General features: G+C 57.2%; 2 protein-coding genes across 5 annotated transcripts; both read left to right on the top strand.

Moving 5' to 3' along the window:
* The first annotated feature begins 522 nt into the window (after window positions 1-522).
* On the top strand, window positions 523-7,075 carry ORMDL3 (ORMDL sphingolipid biosynthesis regulator 3). Of its 3 annotated transcripts, XM_036034433.1 has the most exons (5): window positions 601-668; window positions 3,750-3,846; window positions 3,938-4,137; window positions 4,812-4,963; window positions 5,387-5,808. In XM_036034433.1, the coding sequence occupies exons 3-5, from the start codon at window positions 3,964-3,966 to the stop codon at window positions 5,520-5,522; spliced, it is 462 nt and encodes a 153-aa protein (XP_035890326.1). In that variant the 5' UTR covers window positions 601-668; window positions 3,750-3,846; window positions 3,938-3,963; the 3' UTR covers window positions 5,523-5,808. The 3 variants fall into 3 exon arrangements, with proteins under 3 accessions (XP_035890325.1, XP_028375763.1, XP_035890326.1); XM_036034432.1 differs by lacking the exons at window positions 3,750-3,846; window positions 4,812-4,963 and adding an exon at window positions 1,170-1,324 and having other exon boundaries at window positions 523-668; window positions 5,387-5,522; XM_028519962.2 differs by lacking the exon at window positions 3,750-3,846 and having other exon boundaries at window positions 528-668; window positions 5,387-7,075.
* A 3,018-nt stretch (window positions 7,076-10,093) lies between these two features.
* On the top strand, window positions 10,094-20,425 carry GSDMB (gasdermin B). Of its 2 annotated transcripts, none has more exons than XM_036034429.1 (10): window positions 10,094-10,331; window positions 13,178-13,349; window positions 15,221-15,392; window positions 16,223-16,307; window positions 16,720-16,758; window positions 17,781-17,807; window positions 18,759-18,919; window positions 19,053-19,191; window positions 19,580-19,650; window positions 20,054-20,425. In XM_036034429.1, the coding sequence occupies exons 1-10, from the start codon at window positions 10,094-10,096 to the stop codon at window positions 20,216-20,218; spliced, it is 1,269 nt and encodes a 422-aa protein (XP_035890322.1). In that variant the 3' UTR covers window positions 20,219-20,425. The 2 variants fall into 2 exon arrangements, with proteins under 2 accessions (XP_035890322.1, XP_035890321.1); XM_036034428.1 differs by lacking the exon at window positions 10,094-10,331 and adding an exon at window positions 11,727-12,425.
* Window positions 20,426-21,242: the final 817 nt, after the last annotated feature.

Genomic DNA, 21,242 nt, shown 5'->3' with positions numbered 1-21,242 from the left:
TTCTCTGTTCTCCAAACCCTCATTGTTACCATCTTCGGGAAAGCCCGCTTCCCGGACAAATGGCTGGGCTAGTCCTATTCAGGAGCAACTCTGGGGCCAGGGTGGAGGCAGCAAGGTGAAATTGAAAAACTCTGAACCAAGGTCAAATTCTGGGTTCCGGCCCAAGTTGGGACACAGCAGGGACCTATGGCAAGTTCATTAAAACTCTGAATTTCCTCATCTGCAAAATGGGGCAAGTGTACATTGTACTTGTAGGGCACGCGGACGCCAAGTAGTTGCTATGCACCAAAGCAATACTATCTGACAGTAACAGATCCTATTGAAACTTCCGAGAGGCCCAGCGAGCCCTGGAACGGAGTAGGGCGCACGGGTGCGGTGTGAGTGTGTGCGGTGGAGGGGTGCGGGGGAGGAAGGGGGCAACTACAAGTCCCAGGAGGCGGCGGGCGACCTGACCGCAGGTGGGGAGGAACTACAACTCCCAGGAGGCATCGGGCAGACTGGCGCTGGAAGGTGACGTCATGGGGGCCGGCGCGGGGCGCTGATTCGGCCGGAGCTGCCAGCGGGGTGGCTACGGCCGCGCGTTGTTACAGCTGCTTTAGCTGCAGCGGCCCCCGCCTCCGGGCACCTCTCTCGGGCCCTCGAGGGCCCTAGACCTCCGGCACCGCACGGTGAGTCCGAACGAGCGGGCTCTTGATGGGCGAACAGGGACGCTCCTAGGGCTAGAGGTGGGGCGAGAATGGAGGTGGGAGCTGCAGGGGAGGCGCCCCGTGCTGGAGGGCACCAGGGCATGGTGAGCGGGGGTGGGGGCGTGCGTCGGTCGGAGGGATACCCGAAGGGGTAAATGGGGTCGGAGGCGGGAGGTGGAGCGTGGGGGGGGATAGCTCGAGCAGGGGGTGAGGGGCTGGGAGCGGCTTGGCTTTGGGGGTTGGGGGAAGGCTGGCCGCTTCCAGGGCTGGGTGAACGCGTGGAGGTGGGGTTGAGGCTCCGGACCTGGCCAGTCTCCGAGTGCGAGATTGCTCCCCTTCGGCTCCCCTTCGGCTTGAGGTCTCACTCAGAAAACCCCAACAGTACGGAGGACTTGGCCTCTTCGCTTCACCTTTTTCTCTGGCTGGTGGGGGTTCTCCCCGTAACTGGCCTTCTCTCCATTTCCACCGCCTTCTGGAGTCCAGGAGGCAGGGCCAGAGCTAAGAGGTCAACTACCGTGGCCCAGCAGTTCGAGAGGTGGACAGAATGAAAATGGCATTGTGGCCTGCTGCCAGGGACTCCCCGTTGGGGTCCAGTTGCAGGCTTGGCTGTTTCGTGCCCGTCACCCAGAAGGGAAAAGGTTCGTCGCTTAAAGGGCTGCCTCTGTTTGGGGGAGAGAACGATAATCGCTCACCTGGCTGCTGCCCTGGGACTGCCCAGTGTGGCCTGGAACGCACTGTGGCTTTGGCTTAGGTGTCTAACAGACACGCTGGGCAGGGATATTTGTGCGTGGAGTCAGGGGGAAGGGAGGTTAGGAGTAGGAAAGAGCTACCAGCAAGAAAGTAGTTAACAGAACAGAGTTGCTGCAGGCTCTGGTTTGAGGCAGGTTATGAAACCACATCAGGGACTGGCACAGGCAGCCGCCCGCCAGCTTACGGCCTCAGAACTTTTCAGCCCCGGCTGCTGTAGACTTTACCTCTGCCAGCTGCTTCTCCGCGGGTCTCTCCCGAGCGAGGGGCAGTGGGTTATTTTACTAATGGAAGTGAAATGTACCCTTCCTTAGTCACACAAAAGGCTCAAGAGTGCTTTCTGGATGCCGATCTTTTTCGTAGTTTATTGATCTGGCCTGTCTCTTTGGGGGTGGAGGGAGGTGTCTCTCGGGATTTCTGCTCTCAGGTCAATTAGTGTTCAGGCTCAGGAAGGAGCCTTGGGGGACGGCAGATCCTAAGTGTAGGCTCCTCCTGGACTCATCGGGCTTCCTTGGGTGCCTGTTTCAGCCAGGAAGGAGGGTGGAAGGATCTGGGGTTCAGCAAGGCTCCTGGTACTCCTGGACGAAATGCTAGGGAGCGCTGGAGATCTCTACTTCTACCCCCTGCACGTCTAGGTTAGGGAGAAGTGGGGACGGGCGGCAGCTTCTGGTCGACCCGGGGAACAGTTTCTCTCTCCTTACTCAGTAGTAAGTCCTGCAGAGCCCTCAGTTCCTAGCCAGCGCCGCGCCCCGCCCCGCCCCCACCCCAGGTGGAGGCTTTTGCATAGTAAGTTCCCAGGAGCTGTGTGAGAGTAACTGAAGCCCCTGGGAAGGTAAACAACGGAGCCAGTCCTGGTTTCCTGGTGCCCTGGGTTTCAGTTGGGCCCAATTATCCAGCGTAATGGGCTGAGCTGATGGGCCCCAAGAGCATCCCTTCTAGGGTACACCCTGGGTCATCTCACGTGTGTTTGCGTGTTGGGGAAGTGTGGTGTGTGCCACGTTTCCTCTGAGGTCCCTGAGCTTCGAGCTGTCTGAGAAGAACACACTTGTTCCCGCCATCCTGGAACTAAGGAACTGGTTCTCGAGAATTCTGGCGCCCGCACAGGTTTGGCTGTGATCCTCATCAGAGACAAGTAGCAACTGAGTCTGAGGGGGTTTGTTGCAGCAGGGTGAGGGAGGTGGCCTTCTGGGATACCTCCATCTGGGACCCCTTTCCGTGTTCCTGGGAAAGATGAGGTTGTTACCATGGTGATGACCTATTAGGGTCTTTGTCAGGGAAGACCTTCCCTCAGCTCAGGAGGCGAGCCAGTACAAAGGCACCATCTGTTCCCACCTCCTGCTGGTCACAGGGCCCTTAGGGATCTGGGGGCAGCCGAGCTCTGGACAAGGGACTGCACAACCCTCCCTTGCCTGCATCCAGGAATGCACCTGGGTTGCATTGTTTCCTGGGCATCGAGGGCAGTTCTCGTGCCTCATGCTGCATGTTTCCGCCGTGGGAGATGGGCAGGGGAAGGCATGGTGCTACCGACCCCTGGAAACAGGTGCTGGGAAAGGAGACGGAGGTGAGGATGAGTGGGGCAGCGGGGAAAGGGGGCCGGAGGGAGGCCATAGGGGTGGTTCTGTGACCTCGGGAGGGGTGTGTTGAGTTGGGCTCCAGCTACTGAGGGAGCTGTAGAGGTTGGCCGTGTTCTCTGCCCTCACCTCTCCTCTGGTGGGGAGAGGGCCCTGGTGCTTTGGCAGCAGAGTAGGTGGCATCACGAGGGTTAGCCAGAATTGTTGCCAATTGGATAAAACATCTGGATTGGTTGTTTTTTTTTGTCACTAAGAGGGAGGCTTCCAGGTCAGAGCAAAGGTTGTCCTAGCGCGTTGTTTTCTCATTTCTTCCCTCCCTCCCTCCTTCTGTCCTCCGTCCTCCTGGGGCTGGATGGGTGCAGACCCAGGACTGGAGAACTAGGGGAGGTGGGTAGAAGCAATGACCCCACCAAACACTTCATCCGCTGCTCTCCTAGCAGGCGCCACCTCCTCTTATTCCTTCTGATGGGGAACGCAGGGGAGGGGCAGATGTCCCATGTCGGGCCTCAGTGAGACCGTCCAGCAGGGGTTATGCTGAATGTTTCTTAAGAGGACGGGCCTCTTCTCCCCTTCCCTGGGCTTTCTGGGCAGAGGGCACTGCTGGGTATGCCCTGGAGGAGGAGACTGGAGGAGGGGCCATGGTTTCTTTGCTCTGGGGCTGGAAGCTTCTTGATGATCTGTACACCCAGGCAGTCGGCCTGGAAGGGCGCTGTTCCGATTGGGTGATGTGCGGTGTTTCTTCCGGCCCAGCACTGGGAAGCGAATAGAGTTCAGTCCACATGGACATGCTCTGGCCTCTCTGTGTGTGAATCAAAACAGCAGAACTGGCCGGAGTTCCTGGGGAGAGCAGAACCTCCCTCCCGCAGGATGTGGAGGGTGTGAGGGGGCAGGGAAAGTGGTGCGACCTGTCTCACCTGTGCTGCTTGTTTGCAGAGCGGAGGCAGCGGAGGGGCGGCAGGATGAACGTGGGCACGGCGCACAGCGAGGTGAACCCCAACACCCGGGTGATGAACAGCCGCGGCATCTGGCTCTCCTACGTGCTGGCCATCGGGCTGCTGCACGTCGTGCTGCTCAGCATCCCCTTCGTGAGCGTCCCCGTGGTCTGGACCCTCACCAACCTCATCCACAACATGGTGAGGGCCCGCCTGCTGCCCACCCTGACCGTGTGGGCCGCCCTGGTGGGATTGAGGAGTAGAAGGAGCCCCCCAGGTGTGGGCGAGGAGTCGGGGGGGCATGCTGACAGCATCTGTCACCGGAGTCCGGACCCAGCTCTCCTCTCTGCCCTACTCCCCCTCTGGGTTCCAGCCCTGTGCCCTACAGGAAGAGGACTAAAATTGGCAGATTTGTCCTCATCTGTCCAGGGCAGGGTAGCTTGTGGACCTGGGAGACGAGCCACTGAGCGCTGAACGAGGGGTCCCCAAGTGTCCCCAGGACCCCAGTGCCTAGCCTGGCACAGAAACGCCCCTCTCCCCGGTTAGGATCCCAAACCATCTTTGACTCTCGCCTCTCTGCTCCTTCACCACCTGCTTGCTACCCGCGCTCTCTCGGTGGGCAGGCAGGGGCCTGGTTCCTCCCGTCAGCCTGCCCCCTCCCAGCTGGCACAGGGAGGCTACCGTGCGGCTGGAGGGCGGTTCTCCATTGCCTGCTCCCGTGTGTCTCCTCGGTCAGGCCTGACCTCCAGCCCGCGTGCCTGCCAGCCAGAGGGAGGCTCCGCACCACCCGGAGCCCGCTTCTGGGACCAGGCGGAGGAGCTGAGCGGGAGGGCCTTTCGCCTTTTGCGTGCTCTAACGAAGGCCCCTCCTCCCAGGGCATGTACATCTTCCTGCACACAGTGAAGGGCACGCCCTTCGAGACCCCGGACCAGGGCAAGGCCAGGCTGCTGACCCACTGGGAGCAGATGGACTACGGGGTCCAGTTCACGGCGTCTCGGAAGTTCCTGACCATCACACCCATCGTGCTGTGAGTGCCTTGGGTGGAGGGAGGATGCCGGCAGGCAGGCCACGGCCTGGGGCGCCCTGAGTCCCCACCAGGCCTAGATGCCTCCCCAGTTTGGCTCTTGGCGTAGGAGCGAGGATGGGAAGGGAAGCTGGAGCACCTCTGGCTGCGTGCTGGGCTCAGGCCTCGTGCCCCCCTGGCCGAGTTTTCTTCAGCGGGGGCTTCCTTCCCGCTGGTGGGGTAGGCCCGCAGGCGGGAGGTAGAGCAAGGGGACTGGGCCGGGAGGGTCTCTCTTTCCGGGGAGATGGTGCCACCTGTATCTGCTTGGCGGCCTTTCCCATAGCTTCTCAGCTGTGGAGAATTTGCCTCTCCCCGCCCAGGGACAGAGGGAGGAGAAGGGGGTCCTCCAGACGGAGCCTTACGCCTCTCCCTCACCTTTTCCGCCAGGTACTTCCTCACCAGCTTCTACACCAAGTACGACCAGATCCATTTCATCCTCAACACCGTGTCTTTGATGAGCGTGCTCATCCCCAAGCTGCCCCAGCTCCACGGAGTCCGGATCTTCGGAATCAATAAATACTGAGGGGGCAGCCCCTTCCCCTGCGCAGATGGATGGCGGGAGAGGGACAGGAGCCCGCACGCGGTGTGGCCGAAGGCGGAGGAGCCTCTGGAGACTGCCTGAGGCGGGGGTGGAGCCTCTGGGCCTCGGTTCCCCCCTCTCTCCCCCCCCAGTAGCTGACTTGAAGTAGCTTGTAGTGGGGCTGGGGTGGGACCTGCCCACCCCGGCCCCTTCCCCCTGGGCTCTGACCCTTCTGATTTTTGGATCTTGTTTCTTTTGCCTTTGGGATAGAGACTCCGTGGGGTGGTCATGGATGGGCTGGGCTCCCAGGCTGAACACGGACGGACCTGTGAGGTCGGGGCAGGCGGCCAGGGGACCCCCCTGCTCGCTCGCTCGCTCGGCCTCAGACCACTGAAGCACTTTAACCCCCGCGAGGGGCGGCACAGCTTCTCTGTCGTGTCACTTTGGTCCGAAGCGTGAGGACGACCCTCAGCGTGCGCTTGTACGTGTGCAAGGCAGTGCAGGGCGGCACCGCGTCCCTCCGGGTGGAGAGCCGTGTAGTCGAAGCCTCGTGCTTTCGGCAGCTCCCCCTGCGGCACCCCCACCCGGGGAGTGGGGTGGGGGAGGGTAAGCAGAGGGGGTGGTGGGGCTGCGCGTGGTTGGCCCGGTCCCAGAGGTGAGGGGCCACCGCTGCTGGCATCCTGCCCTGGTGGCGGCGGGAAGGGGGTGGAGAAGGGGTGGGGATGGTGAGTTGAGACTCAGAAAAAGGGAGTCACGGAGCAGCAGAGATTGGTGTGAGGGAGGGCGGGTGGGGGCACAGGCCAGACTCAGCCTCGTCCTTTGGGCAGTAGTCGGGGAGGGGGCAGGCTTGGAGAGTGAGTTCACCCCCAGCACGGTGGTGGCGGTGGTGGTGGTGGTGGTAGGGAGGGAGCCCGCTGCGGGTTTGAAGCTCCTGGGTTGGTGTGCAGGGTGGAGGTGGGTGTAGGAGGCCTGTTAGCCATTAGGAGCCCAGGTCCGGTTTGACGCTGCCTTCTGCAGTGGTGTGAGGGGCGGGGGGAAACCGGGTTAGAAATGATGCACGGGGTCGCCCTTCCGCAGCCCTTCACCGAGTAGACAGGCGTTGGGGCAGGGCCACTCGTGGGGCTTGCACCCTTGGGGCTATTCAGGCTACCCCTGAACTGGCTGGTGGGCTGCAGAGCCCTGCACGGTCCCTGCTGGGTAGGCAGGGTGGTGGACAGAGCAAGGGGTCCCCTGCAGGCACCGTCTCCTTACCCAGGGGGGATGCGGTGGGGCAGGAGCCCTAGCTCACTGGAGAGGGGCCGCCTTCTCCCTCCCTGGTCTGACGAGGGCCTGTGTTGTGAAAAGACAGGCCTGCCCGCGCCCCCTCCCAGGGCCCTGAGGGACGAGGGGAGGTCACTGGCTCTGGTTTCTGCCTCTTGGTCCCCCCACCCCCACCCCATGTATCATAGGGAACTTTCACCTCAAAATCTTTCTAAGCAAAGTGTGAATAGGATTTTTACTCCCTTTGTACAGCATTCTGAGAAACACAATAAAGGACCGTGTGTTCCTGTGTCCCCTCGAGTCTGGCGTCGGCTCCCTGGGCGGGGGGGGGCCCTGGGTGAGGGGAAGGGGTGTGGGCCACCCTCTGCCTGGAGATCGAAAGGGACGCTGGGACGGCTGCTCCTCCTGCTGTCCCCAGCGGAGCAGGCAGCTCAGTGGGACAGAAGCAGCCGCAGGCGGAGAGCAGGATTCTGCCCTTGGGCTTCCTGGCTGTTTCAACTCCCAAAAGAACTTCCACCTATGGGCTCCGTGGGCTGGGCTGGCAGACAGATGGCTTATGTCACGGCCAGGGAGGAGGTCAGTCCAGCAGTGGCCTCATAATTGAAGCTGGGGTCCCTAGGGGTGCCCAGTCCTCTGCTCTGAATGCCTGTCCCCAGTTCTCCCACCCCGGGAGGGCTGCCTCTCCTCCTGGCCTTTCTTCGAGGGATCTTTATGCTTCTTTCTCCCCGACAAAAGCATGATGAGTGGGAGGAGAAGAGGTACCCCCCAGGACTTACTCTCAGGCTTACCTAGCTAGACAGGGTGGAGTCCTTCAGTGAGGGAATTCTTAATCTCTCTGAACTCTGACCTCCGAGGTTCCCTGCAATTCACTGTGTTCCGAGCGCACAGTAGTCATCTGCTCTTCCCAGGACGGGGACAAAGTCCCGGGGCGGGGGGAGGGGAGCTGCCCGCGGCAGCCTGGGTTCCCCTCTGGCCCCGGTCCAGCGTCCCAGCGTCCCTGGGGCGAGTGTCAGGAAGAACACGGGATCTCTGCCCAAGTCCACCTGCCGCCACCACCCCCTGCCCACCTCTGAGGGAGGCCCGAGCAGCCCTGGGAGGAGGAAGGCAGCCCCCCCGCCCCCCGGGGCCAGTCCTAGAGGTGGGGGTGCCCTGGGGCCTTCCACGGACCTGTAAGAGTGCAGTCAGGCGAGGGCCCGGGACACATGCACAATAGTCTGGGTTCAGGTCCCAGCCCTGCCACTTACTGGCTTTGTGGCCTTGTCAAGTTACTTCTCTGAGCTCCAGTCCCTTCCTCTATTGTGTAAAGGTAATACCTCTCGGGGTTATTGGGAGGATTAGCCCGATGCCTGGCATGTCGTAAACACTCAGTACACGGTAGGCATGTTAGTATTATTCCTGCTACTACTGCCATCACCGTCTCCTGGAACGTTCTGTCGGAACTGAGGGAGGCAGGCCCCCCTCCGTTGATGGGCTCCCTTGGGTGGCTATTTCTGACTGAGGGGTGGAGCCAGAGGCCTCTCCCTGGCAAAGGAGGTGGGTGAAGAAGACGGGGAGGCACCTTCCCGAGGGTCCTCCACACTGACTCAGCCGTCCCTGCTGCTGGCGCTCTGAGTCCTCAGTGTGGCCGCAGGGGCGGGGCGTTGGGGCGGCTGGTCCTCGCTAGAGCGCGCTCCCGTGCCGGGCACAGCCATGGCCGAGGCCTGCCGGTGCATGGTTGGTACCCACTCATGTTCTGTGTCTCTGTTCCAAACTCCCCGGGTTGCGTGGCCTCAGGTGCCTGGTCCTGCACCCTTCCCTGGCCCAGACTCACCTCCTCACCTAGAATACCTATCAGGTAGAGATACAGATAATGCCAGTTGCTCGCTGGGCTCCAAAGGAGGAAGGACTTTCTTACCTCTGTCCTTACCTGCCTCTGGCCCAGCCATAACGTAGCTTATCTAAAGGTCCGGGAGGTGGGGCACCTGGCCCTACCCAATTTTCCAATTCCTTTCAATTCCCTTGCTAGAGCTTCCTGGGTCACGGTGGCCAGGAACGGTGCGGAGATCTTACAGAGGGGATTTTCACAACCCGCACTTCTGGTGAGCAGCTGAGGACAGGGGCGGGGGGGGGGGGGTGCGTGGGCCCTGGGCACCGCCTTTCCGGGCGTCCAGAAGGGCTTCTAAGTTGGGCGTGAGTTGAGAGTAGGACACCATGGTTGGGGCAGGGACAGAAGAGGGAGCATGGGTGAGCAGGTGCTGGGGCTTCTGAAGGGACCTAAGGGGAGGTGGTCAGAGGTGAGATGGGGGAGCTTGGGAGGGGAGGCCTGGTGCCAGGAGGGAAGCGGAGGAGCCCGAGGAAAGGGAAGGAGATCTCAAAGGAAAGGAACTGCCAAGCGGCTGGCAGGAAAGGGACAGAGTAAGGGGCGTCTGGAGGTAGGAGAGAATGAAAGGTGTGATGCGGTGGGGACAGAGCTGCAGCCGAAAGGCAGCGGGGAAGGAGCAGCTAGGGCAGACCAGACCGGCCACGGGCTCGTGGAGGCTCCCACGGGGCAGCGAGATGGGGGGGCCAGGGGCCAGCCGCAGACCAGGAGGGGGTGAAGGGGAGAGCGGGTGGGAGGAGAAGCTCCAGCTGGCACTTTGGGATTCATCTTATTTTACCAAGCGCAAGGGGGCCCTTCAGAAGGCGACCAGAAACCGAGGAGGCAGGACCCGCAGGTGCCCAGCTCCAGGCCACCCGGGCACTCCATCCTTCCTCTCTTGTTTCCTCCGGAGGCCGACTCACCGCTATGTTGTTGGGGAACGGTTGGTAGGGGCACCCACACCACTGCCTTGCAGAGTACGGCAAGGGAGGGAGGCCCGGGAGCCAGAGCCACAGGAAGAAGTAGTCAGTCAGGGTCGGTAATGTGAGGCCTGGCCACTGTGCCCCCACCCCCTCCTGGGTCCCGTCTTCATCAGCACTGGCGAGGGTCTGGCCAGGGGATGGTGGGCCTGCCTCCCCTCCCCTCGCTGTCCCCCTGGGCGAGGGAGCAGCTCTGCCATGGGAGACACAGAAAGCAGCGCTCACTCTCCACGTGGGGCGATCCCTGCTCCATCCTTCCTCCAGAAGTGCTCTGTAGGGGGCAGAGGAGAACCCGGCATTTGCGGTGGTCACCCCTCCTTAGTGTGTAGAGACCACCTTGCCTTCTAGGAACAGGGAAGGCAAATAATCCCAAGTCCTGGTTGTCCTAGAGCTTTGGCATCTTCTTTGACCCCAAGCTGCCGAAGGTAGGCTGAAAAACCTGAACTCAGATCCCCCAGACGGAAGTTGCCTTCCTTCGTCCAGCCGGCCCAGGCACAATGCCCAGCGTATTTGAGACAATCACCAAAGCGGTGGTCCAGGAGATGGATGCGGGAGGCGATATGATTGAAGTCAGGAGCATCGTCGATGCCGACAGGTTTCATTGCTCACGTCTGGTGAGGGGGAAGGGAGGTTTGTTCAGACCCCGTTACCATGGTACGGACCTCACCGTGGAGGACATACTGGAGCCACGGGATGGCGAGGAGCAGTTCGATACGCTGGATTCCGGGCTTGCAGGTCAGTATGAGGTGCGTGAGAGGTGGCCAGCCTGGAGACTGGGCTCCCTCCTGTTCTGCCCCTCCCTCCACTCCCCAGCGCCAGCAGGCGAGTCAGCCAGTCAACAGAGACCCTGCGGAATTCATGCGAACACGTCCACGCACCTCGGTTTAAGAAATGCCCAGAGGAGCTGCATGGGAGAAGGGGGTGAGGGATGTGGAAACTTATTTTGCTTGGAAACTATTCCTAAATAGTTTTCCTTTCCTGCCCCTTGCTTTTTGAAAAGATAACTTAGTGCCAGTTTTTAAAAATATATTATTTATTTATTTATTTTTAGAGAGAGGGGAAGGGAGGGAGAAAGAGAGGGAAAGAAACCCTGATCCATTACCTTTCATGTGGAGCCAGGTATGTGCTTCCACAGGAATCGAACCGGTGACCTTTCACTTTGCCCAACAACACCCAACCAACTGAGCCACACTGGTCTGGGTTTCCTTCCCCATTTTTTCCCTTTGTAAATAATTTGTTTTAAAATCAGCTGATGTCTTCTCCTGTGTTTATGTTTATTATTGAAGTGACTGAATAAATGGAGGGCTTTTTTAAAATAAAGATTTTATTTTTAGACAGAGGGCAAAGGAGAGAGAGAGGGAGAGAAGCATCAATGTGTGGTTGCCTACTGGGGACCTGGCACACAACCCAGGCATGTACCCTGACTGGGAATCGAACCGGTAACCCTTTGGTTCGCAGGCCATTACTCAGTCCACTGAGCCACACCAGCCAGGGCTGGAAGTCTTTTCTTAGCAGGCTTTAGGGCTTGGGGCCTTCTGGTTTCTAAGCCTGGCTCTGCCGCTTACCAGCTGGGTGACCTCTGACCGAGTTTTCTCCTGTGTCAACTCAAGCAGACTGTTGTAAGAATCGAATGAGACAAATTACGTAAACCCCTTACCACAGTGCCTGCACAGAAGGAACACTCAATAAAAGTTCGCCCCCGTCATTCTGCTGTGGCGGCTAGCATTGTCCCTCCGTGTTCCCCGGAGGTCATGACCCAGTGGCTGGTGAGCAGAACCCCCCGAGGCCTTGAGGAGACTCCTAGAGGAAGGAGTCTGTTGCATCTCCTGCTTCCACACTTAGCTGTTCTTGGTTTTGGTGGGGTTTGAGGAGTCCCAGGGTGAGTGTTATCGAGCCCTCACTTGGAGACTCGTATCATTGTCTCGCACCTCATGCAGAGCAGTTTTACAGCTCAGACATCCGGCTACGGCCCATCGGGGGCTCATCGCGAGCTGGAGAGGGATCCTGCCGGTGCCCCTGAATGGCTTTAGAGCACCTGCCGCGTGCCGGGCTCTGCCGTTCTGTGACCGGGAACAGTGCTCCGATGCCTCGGAGGTGGCGGGGGTTTTCGCGTCGGAATTTAATTAAGCAAGCAAGGGGCTTTAGGAGACTTTCAGATGAGTAGTGTGCAAAGGCTCTCCGTCAACTCTCTGAAAAGCTGATTGCCAGGAGCCGATTTACTGAAAGCTGGCTCTCAATCAGTTTGCCAGATGACCGTTCACCGAAAACCAGAAAACACGTTAAAACAGGACTAGGGCATGTTGCCGTGACCGTCAAAATTTGACTGAATCAGTTTAACTTCCTTTAAGGGAAAGTCTATCTGTTTGCATTAACCGTTCAGAGGCAGGGGGAGTGAATCGGTCATTTGAATTGGTTTTTAGCCACTTGGCCCGCTCCTTTTCCAAATGGGTTACTTGTTTATTTTTAACTCCCTGGTGCGGATGGTATTGTACATAGGACTTTTTTTTGTGCGTTTGTCTTTACTGTCTAAAGTCCATTCTTCACTGGGGCTATCTTAATTTACCCGATGTCCCTCTCCTGGCCCAGGACCCCATCCAAGGGACCACGTTCCCTTTGGTCCTCCTGTCTCCGTAGGCGCCTTTCGGCTGTGACAATTTCTCAGACTTCTCTTGTTTTCGAGGACCTTGACCGTTTCCAGGAGTACTGGTCAGGCATAATTGTAGGGTGCCTCTCCATTGGAACTTGTCTGATGGTTAGACTGAGGTAACCGTGGGTGTGGGGATGGACACCACGGAGGTGAGGTACCATTCCCATTGCAGCCTATGAAGGGTACGTACCGTCAACATGCCTTTCGCTGCTGATGTTTATCTTGCTCACCTGGCTGAGTTCATCATGTTTCTCTGCTATAAAATTAGTCTTTTAACCCCTCTTCCATGCTGTAAGCTTTGTGTGCATAAGGCTTTTTTAAGAAAAGCTTTTTAGCCCTGGCTGGCGTAGCTTAGTAGATTGAGCCACAGGCTGTGAACCAAGCATTGCAGGTTTGATTCCCAGTCAGGGCACACGCCTGGGTTGCAGGCCATGGCCCCTAGCAACCACACATTGATGTTTCTCTCCCTCTCTCTTTTTCCCTCTCTGAAAGTAAATAAAGAAAAATCTTTAAAAAAAGGGCTTTATCTAAAAAAAATTACTTATTTTTAGAGAGAGGGGAAGGGAGGGAGAAAGAGGGAGAGAAACATCAATGTGTGGTTGCCTTTCACATGCCCTTTCCTGGGGACCTGGCCCCGCAACCCAGGCATGTGCCCCAACTGGGAATCGAACCAGCTACCCTAGGTTCACAGGCCAGTACTCCATCCACTGAGCCACACCAGCCAGGGCTGTATGCATAAGGTTTGATTTGTCTTTTCTCTCTGACAAAGCACATGCAAACTTTTACGTTGCTCAAGAAACACATGTATCCTGAGACATGAGTGTCACATACCCAGGGTGGATTTCAGGCACTATTTCCAGTTCTGTCATGTCTCACCAGTTCCAAAATGCATTTTCCTCTGGAAATTCATAGATCGGTCCCCTTTTCCCTCCAGGTCAAAAGGCCAAGTTCCAAGTTGTGGATACGGTGGACTGCGCTGGGATGCTGACAGTGAAATTGCCCAAACAAATAACGATCGAAGGGGGCTTCCATGGGGCGCATGAGCAAAGCATCAAGATGTCGGGGTCCAGGATATCCCAGCAATACCTGGAGTCCCTCGAGAACAGGTGAGGCTGGAGGTAGGCAGCAGTGGGGAGGAGAAGGAGAAGCCCATTTTGGGCACCAAGGGCACCTGAGGCGGGGCAGCCTCACTGCCTACTCCCGGCACCCGCCCCCCCACCCCGCAGCCCCAACCCAGGCCTTGACTCGAGCATGCCGCCTTCCTCTTCCCCGCCGTCGGGAAGCTGTCTCATTCTCCCAGGATCAGCCCCTGGAAACCTCCTTCTGATGCCCCCAATTCACTCACATCCCTGCTGCCCTCCAGGGTGACTGAGCTCTCTGGCTTGGACCAAACCCTGCTGGTTTCCAGGTGCCACTCTCGTCTATTTTTCTATCCCGAGTTGCCCAAATCTGTATTTTGTGCTTATTTCACTCTGCTTTGTGGCGAGCCGAAGGTTTCCACGCCCCTCTCTTTCCCCGGACCAGGCACGACTTGAGACCTGGAACTGACGTTACTAACTCCGTGTGCATCCCCAGCAGGTACTCGGTCAGGCAGCCGAAGGGAGGCACCGTGAGCTCAGAGCACCCTTGCAGAACACTCCCTGCACAGGAGGTGCCACCGCCCCTGCCAACCCAGGTGGCACCGATCAAGCGCCACAGAGGTTCTGATAGTTGAGATACTTCTCAGGGACTTAAAGGGGCGTCACCAGCCCTCCCCCCCCCTGCAATTGTTCTGTGGCAGGTGCTGGTGTTTTCCTCCACGGCCGGGATCGGTGGCCGGCGTGGGACAGCTCAGGGAAAGGGGCCCCAGGGTTCTCCCGGGCTAGCCCTCCCTGAAGGGGTGGATGCCTTTGTTTTTCCTTTTTATTTTTTAAAAGATTTTATTTATTTATTTTTAGAGAGGGAAGGGAGAGAGAAAGAGAGAGAAACATCAATGTGCAGTTGCTGGGGGCCGTGGCCTGCAACCCAGACATGTACCCTGACTGGGAATCGAACCTGCGACACTTTAGTTCGCGGCCTGCGCTCAATCCACTGAGCTGTACCAGCCAGGGCTGTTTTCCTGTTTAATTAAACAAAAGGAAAGACTTCGAGTGAAATTTTTCTGGTCTTTTGAATGACCTCTTCCCACCATAATATTGCTGGGGAGGAGTCTCTGGAGCTTTTCTAAGGGGGCCCGGTTTTTTTCTGGAAGGCCCGTTGCTTCCAGGGTGAGGCCGAGGGGTGTGTGCAGTGGAGCTGGGGGCGGGGCGCCAGCCGGGCAGGGGAAGGCCAGCAGGGGCACAGGCTGTGGGTCTTCTTGGAGGGTCTCCAGCTGCAAATACCAGAAGCTCTTTCAGGCTGTTTTTAGTCACAAAATGAATCTCCCAATGGAATCAGAGCTGCCTCCCGGGACCCACAGGTGGAAATTGTGTCCAGGCCCCAGGGCCCCGTTCGAGGAGCTGGAGCCCCTTCTCAGAGGAGAGGGCGCTGTGGGCTGGGCGGGCGCCTATCTATCTCGGTGCCGCGGGAGGGGCACATGCTCTGGACTCCTGCAGGGCAGCTGCATGAGTCCCAGCTCTCCACTTATTATCTGTGCGACCTTGGACCCTTCAGAACCTGCCTCTAAGCCTCAATTTCCTTATGTGAAAAATGGGTGCAATTCTGGCTCCGTCGTAGGGTTGCAGCGGGGGAGGGGATGCAATGGCATGTGGAGGGGCCTGCCGTTGTAGCACCCTTCTCCAAAAATGTCGGGGAGGTCCCTTTGCACTCCGCGCCCTCTTGCCCCCACGTTGGGTAAAGTGCACCAGGATGGGCGTGCTGTGAGCCTTGGTTTTCCAGCCTCAGGAGCACTTAATCTCAAATAGGAACTAGCTGATGGAGAGCGAAAAAGGTCACTGGGAAGGGGGGCCCCTACATCCTGACCTCTCGACGCCCCGCCCCCCCCCCCCCCCCCCCCCAGGAAGCTGAAGAGAAAACTCCCGGCTTCGTTTCTGTCGATACGAACGAGGAGAGAGGACCTGTATCTGGTGACAGAAACTCTGCAGACAACGAGGAAGGAAACCCTGAAGAGTGAACGGCAATATGCGTTTTGGAGCCAGTTGGACTTCTGTGGTCTGAAGTGCGAACGCAAGGTCAGGGTCCTGGGGAACAGGGACTGGGGTAGAGCCAGCCGGCGCCCACCTGCTGCAGGCCAGATTGGTGCCGGACCCGACGCCAGGCTCTTTCGCTCCTCCCCCAGGCCTCCCAGAGCAGGCCTGCCTGCTCCTGGGCCTTCTTCTTTTTTTTTTTTTTTTTAAGATTTTATTTATTTATTTATTTTAGAGAGGGAAGGGAGGGAGAAAGAGAGAGAGAGAGAGAAACATCAATGTGCGGTTTGCTGGGGGTCATGGCCTGCAACCCAGGCATGTACCTTGACTGGGAATCAAACCTGCGACACTTTGGTTCGCAGCCTGAGCTCAGTCCACTGAGCTACGCCAACCAGGGCCTCCTTGGCCTTCTTATGCTTCTCTTCTTGCTCAAGAAGGTGTGCGTGGCATCGCCAAGTTTCTCCCCGGTACCCTCTGGTGACGCCCTGTGTTCATCTGCTTCTTAGTGCTTCCCACGGTTCATCGTGACATGGGTTTTTTTTGCATATTCATCATCTGCCTCCCTTTCCAAGGGGTAGGAAGGAGGGCAGGGGCCAGAGCGCCTGGAACGCAATGTGTCCTCAATGAACATCGGTTGAGTGCAGAGTGGAAGCAACATGTGTTTTGAGCTCAGATGTGGGTTCAAAGTTCAGCTCTGCTAGTTTCTGGTTGTGAACCTGCCTCACCTACTGATGCTGGGACTCAGTTCTCTCGTCTGTAAAATGGGCATGACATCTCTCCCTCCTAGGGTTGTTTGGGAGATCAGGCAAGATAACTATGTAAAGCACCTATGAATCAATTAACGGAATCAATGAATGTGAGCTCCTTTTTCCCAGCACCAAAAGGCAGTAACCATCCCCCCAAATCTGGTCCTGGGCTATCGAGTCAAGCAGCTCGTCTTCCCCGGCATGGAAAGGATGAGTAAGCAAGGCCTGGTGGGGACAAGGTGGGGGGGGGGCGCTGGCCCCCAAGTGCAGTGGGGATGGATTCAGCCAGGCTCCGTGTCAGCCTGTGGGGGGGGGGGCAGGGGGAGCGCTCTACTGAGCTTGAAGATGTTCGTCAGGGAGGAAGAGGGAGGGTTCAGGACTGGGAAGGACTGAGGGTCCTTGCTCAGACTCTGCTGGACCAAGGGTCCCCTCCGTCATGACACATGACACTGATCCTTTCCTAGAGGTGTTAACTCCCATCTCTCTCCCGGCATTTATTTATTTATTTGGGCGGAGGGCAGGGCGTGAAGATTGGAGAGAGACTCGCGGGAGGATCTTAGAGAAACCTGGCCTTTCTGATAACTGGTCTCTTTCTCCGCCCCCCCCCCCCCCTTGTGTTGGTTTAGACATCTGTTTCTCCGGAAAAACAAAATCCTTTCCAGAAGGTGAGTGAGCTTCTGTCCTTCCTGTTCCTCATTCCAGAATAAGCAAGGATACAGTTTTTAAAAAGAGGATCACAAATTACAAGTGGCTTGGAAATACAGGATTATCGAGGCTAGGAATGCAATAGGATGTGTGGGCGGTGGGGACTGTGGTGAGGGCAGGAGAATGACGTGGCTGTCGGAGAAGCAGGTTGGATGGCGCACTGGCCTGGCGTTTCCAGGCTCTGACCTTGAGTTGCTTTGTGTGGGTCAGTGTGCCGGGTCGAGGGGTCAGAGCCCTCACTGAAACCCTATTGGCCCAGGAGGCACATTTGAGCTATGTGACCGCTTCTCACAAGATAGCACTGGCTGTCAAAGGGGCACTGGACTGGGGAGTCACTCAGCCTCGGAGTCCAGTCCCGACCCTCCCACTCATTAGCTCTATAGCCTCCTGAGCCGGAGGTTTTCCCGACTTTAAAATGAATGGGTTAGACCAGAAGGTCCCTATGATCCTGAATGTGGCTGCCTCTGGAATTTCAGTGTCCTTCCCTGGACCCCAGAAGAACTGTACTGCCTGGGAGGCCTTGGGAAAGGGTAGAAAGAGGACTGCATGTGGGTGAAAATTCAAGAAACTCCTAGAAGTTGTGGCGGTTACAGGTTCAGTCTCGGCAAGGTCCTGCTAGCTCAGAAGAGTGAGTCTCTGTCATTCTTAAGTGCCACGAGGGAGGAGTCGGGAGACAGATTCTGCTCGCCGCTCTGACACGAGTTTGCTGAGGACTGGGGGCCGCTGCACCCTCTCTGGGCTTCTGTTTCTTTCCATCATCAGGGAATAACCCTACGGCTGCCTGTGTCTGAGGATGTGGGCGTGGGTCTGCGAATACGGTGCTTGGTCGTTTTCACACGGGGATGAGGACACAGGCTCCTTGGCGTGGGCAGTGAGGGCTCAGGGTCCAGGAACAACAGCTTTCATCCCTGGGAAGACAGTGTCCACCAGGGGCTGGAGGTGACCTAAACTCTCTCTGAGATGTCTTTTCCTTTCTTTGCAGAGGAAGATGGTGATTCTTCTTGCTTAGGTAAGGATGGCAGCCAGCTATGTTCAGGGTGGCTGTGCCCCCTTACCCTTGAGCCCTCTGGCCTCAAGGACTGAGTGTGTATGTGTGGGGGGGGCAGTTGAGGGCAGAAAGGGAGGGCAGGGCCCAAAGCAGGTTTCACGTTTAGTCTGGAGGTTGCAACTGTCTCCTCTAAACACGGCTCTCGCTGGCTGGACAGACATCACATGGGGGAACCTTGAAACTAGTGACTTCCTCTGAAGGAATGCAAATGTGCTGACACCTTGATTCCAGCCCAGTGGAAACCATCTGGGGACTTCTGACCCCAAGGACCATGAGATAATTTGTGTTGTTTTAATCCACTGCCCTGGTGCTAATTTGTTACGGCAACTCTAGGAAACACGTATCCATACAAAGCCTTGTACACCAATGTCCATGGCAGCTTTATTTGTAACAGCCAAACATCCATCAACAGGGAAATGAATACAAATTACGGACTATCTAAAACAAACATAGAAAACAAAAACCAGTGATGCCTGAATCCCACCTCCATCAGAAATTCTAATGGAATTGATCAAGGGGTGGGGCCTGGACATCAGGATGTTTTACGTGGCTCCCCCGGTGATTCTCGTGCACGGTCAAGGCTAAGAGACGCTGCTCTGACTTCATCTAAATCCTCCCTCCAGCCGGTGTGGTCTAAAGGCTGCACTTCCAACGGCGAGGACTCAATAAGTTTTGCTTTCCTGGCAGTGGAGGAGAATCTGGGGTTGGGGCCGGACTGGGGGTGAGCTAGGGAGATGGAAGTGGGGTCAGCGGGAAGCGGCGACGGTGGGCGTCTGGGAAGAAGACTAGAAGAGGGGAAGGGGCAGACTTGGTCCCCTGAAGAGAAACAGACAAAGAATGGGGTCTTGAGGGACCTTGGGAGTGGAGTTTGTTGGGTCGGGTAGGCTGGGTTCTTACTTGCTGCCTCCACAGGAAAGTCCTTGAGCTTGGAAGATTTCAGAAACATGGAGGAGAAGGTGCAGGGCGCAGTGGGGGGCCTCCAGGATCTGACCGAAAGGGAGCGAGAAGACATGCTAAGTGGCCTCACGAAGTGCCTCACGTCAGATGAGGAGCTGCAGGCTCTAGATGAAAGGGTAAGGGGCCCAGGACAGAGCCGGGGCGGAGAAAGGGAGGAGCCCGCGGGGAGGGCAGCTGGCACGCGGCGGACAGTCTGCGCCGGCGGGACAAGGGCTCATCTCCCGTCTCTCGGCCGGCCCCTGGCTGTAGGTGTCTGAGGTCCTGGTCTCCGGGGAGCTACAGATGGAGGGCCCAGCCGATCCTGTCATCAGTAGCCTGTTTAATGATGCTGGGATCTTGGTGGAGGCGCGCGTAGAAGCCGTTCTGGATTTCCTGGATGCCTTGCAGGGTGAGGAGGGGTGCGGATGGATGCTCGTGTGGAGGAAACGCGGAGCAGAGGAGCCTGCGGGCACCATGCCTTAGGAGGAAGGTGGCACACATTGCCTCTGCCTCTTGTGAGGAGTGAACCATAACATTTCAGAAACTAGGCATCTTCCCCAGGCTAGGACTGAGGGACTGCCTCCCCTTGCCCCTCGGCTCGGTCTCCGACCTCCTGCAGGCTGAGAGGGAAGGGGCAGGAGCCCCAGTGGGAGCCCATTTGGAGTAACTCCGTGCAGCACTCCCAGGAGCTCCCTGGGACCTCCCCTGACACTTGTCTTGGGGCCGATCAGACGCTGACGCCCGGTCCTACTCTGTGCTCCTCCTTTCTGCCAACCGCCCTCTTGTTTCACTCTCAGAGCTGTCTGAGGAGAGGGAGCTTGTGGCTGAGACCCTGAAGAAGGGGACCCTGCCGCTGCTGAAGGACCAGGTAAGAGAGCCTGGGCTGGGGGCCAGGCTCTTGGTAGCAGTGAATGCCTGTGCTCTCAAGGGGGCCAGGATCTCAGGATTCTGTCCCTTCTGACTTCACGGTTCTCTGTCAGCTCATGTCCAGCCTGCTGGTGCGTAGCAGTCTCCTGCACATGCAGTTTCCAGGACAATTAGGGACGGGCAAGAGAGGGGGTTGTAAACCCGTTAGTCCCAGGACGGTAGTTGGCACCAACGTAAGCGACAACACTGATGGGTGTGCAGGACGTGTCACTCTGTAGAGCATCGGGCGCTCCAGGCTCTGCAGAAAAGAGCGCCGTGATGGTTTACTGTGTCTGCCACGGGCCCGGGATTAGGGTGTGTGGCCAAGCATTAGCCGTTTCTTACATGCATTTCTATGTTTCCAGCTTTCACAGTCCGGCGGGGTGAGGTCTGCCCTGGAGCAGGAGCCGGGTGAGCAGCCCCGGGATGTGGGCTGTGACCCTGAGGCTCAGACTGTCTGCGCCCTCTACCTTGTCATCTGCGTCCTGCTGCAGCTGAGTGAGAAGCCTGGCCCCGTGTCTTCCTGCTAGCTCCTCAACCATTCTCCCCACAGACCTCCCCGGGCTCCCTCCCCGAGTCCATCCTCACCCCACACGCCATTCCCCCAGTCGCTGAAATGATAATCTGTAAAACAGGCAGCTGGCTCATCTTCGATGCACCCCATTCCCTCCGTGACAATGCACAAAACCCAGGCTGGACTGTATGCATAGACTTCTGATTAAAATCGGAAAATTGATATTTATTTCCTCTCCTTCTTGAAACTTCACTAAATGACAGTAAAGCAACAGAAAAGACAGAAACCCACAAGAACGAAGAGAGGGTGGCAGCGGGTCTTAAGAGATGTCTACACATCTTCAGAAACTGGAATCGAACCCGCAACCTTCTGTGTGTGTGTGCATGCAGGATGATGCTCCAACTCACTGAGCCATCCAGCCAGGACAAGACTTCTGGGACTGAGTGAAGAAGAGGTTTTTAAAAAGGAAAGGAAAAAAATTATGAAATATTATGGCCATAGACTAGTTTTTTTTTTTCACAGAACTTGGCCTGGATTTGCACCATCTGGGTGTTTCAGGGTATTTCACATTGCAGACTTTGCTTGTGAGGGAACAGGATTGACTGTGTATCCAAATAGCTGTCCAAACCCAACCCAGAGCTTTTCTGGAGAAAGTTATTTTCATTTCCACAGAAAGTTTTTGAAGGACAAGAATGGTTCCTGGTTAAAAAAAAGAAAAGAAAAGAACGAAGCACACCAGGAAATGACACCATGAACAAGAATCAGCAGACATGACAAACGGCCCAGACACGGCTTCTCATGCATGAAGACACACTTGAGACGTGGGGGAAGTGTCACCGCAGATCAGTGGGGGAGGGCTGCATTTTCAGTAGATTGTCCAGGACAGCCGGGTAACCACATGGGTCAAGAATGAAATTCGATCCCTACCACACAGCATGTGTAAGAATTCCATGTGGATTTTAGCTCTAAATGGGAAAGGCAAAATTATAACTATACTAACATTAAAGACTTTTGTTCACCAAAAGACATAAAGAAGTACA

The sequence above is a fragment of the Phyllostomus discolor genome, chromosome 8, assembly GCF_004126475.2.
Source record: "Phyllostomus discolor isolate MPI-MPIP mPhyDis1 chromosome 8, mPhyDis1.pri.v3, whole genome shotgun sequence".
NCBI lineage: Eukaryota > Metazoa > Chordata > Mammalia > Chiroptera > Phyllostomidae > Phyllostomus > Phyllostomus discolor.
The sequence above is the reverse complement of the archived record's forward strand: the minus strand, read 5'-3'. Positions and strand labels throughout refer to the sequence as shown.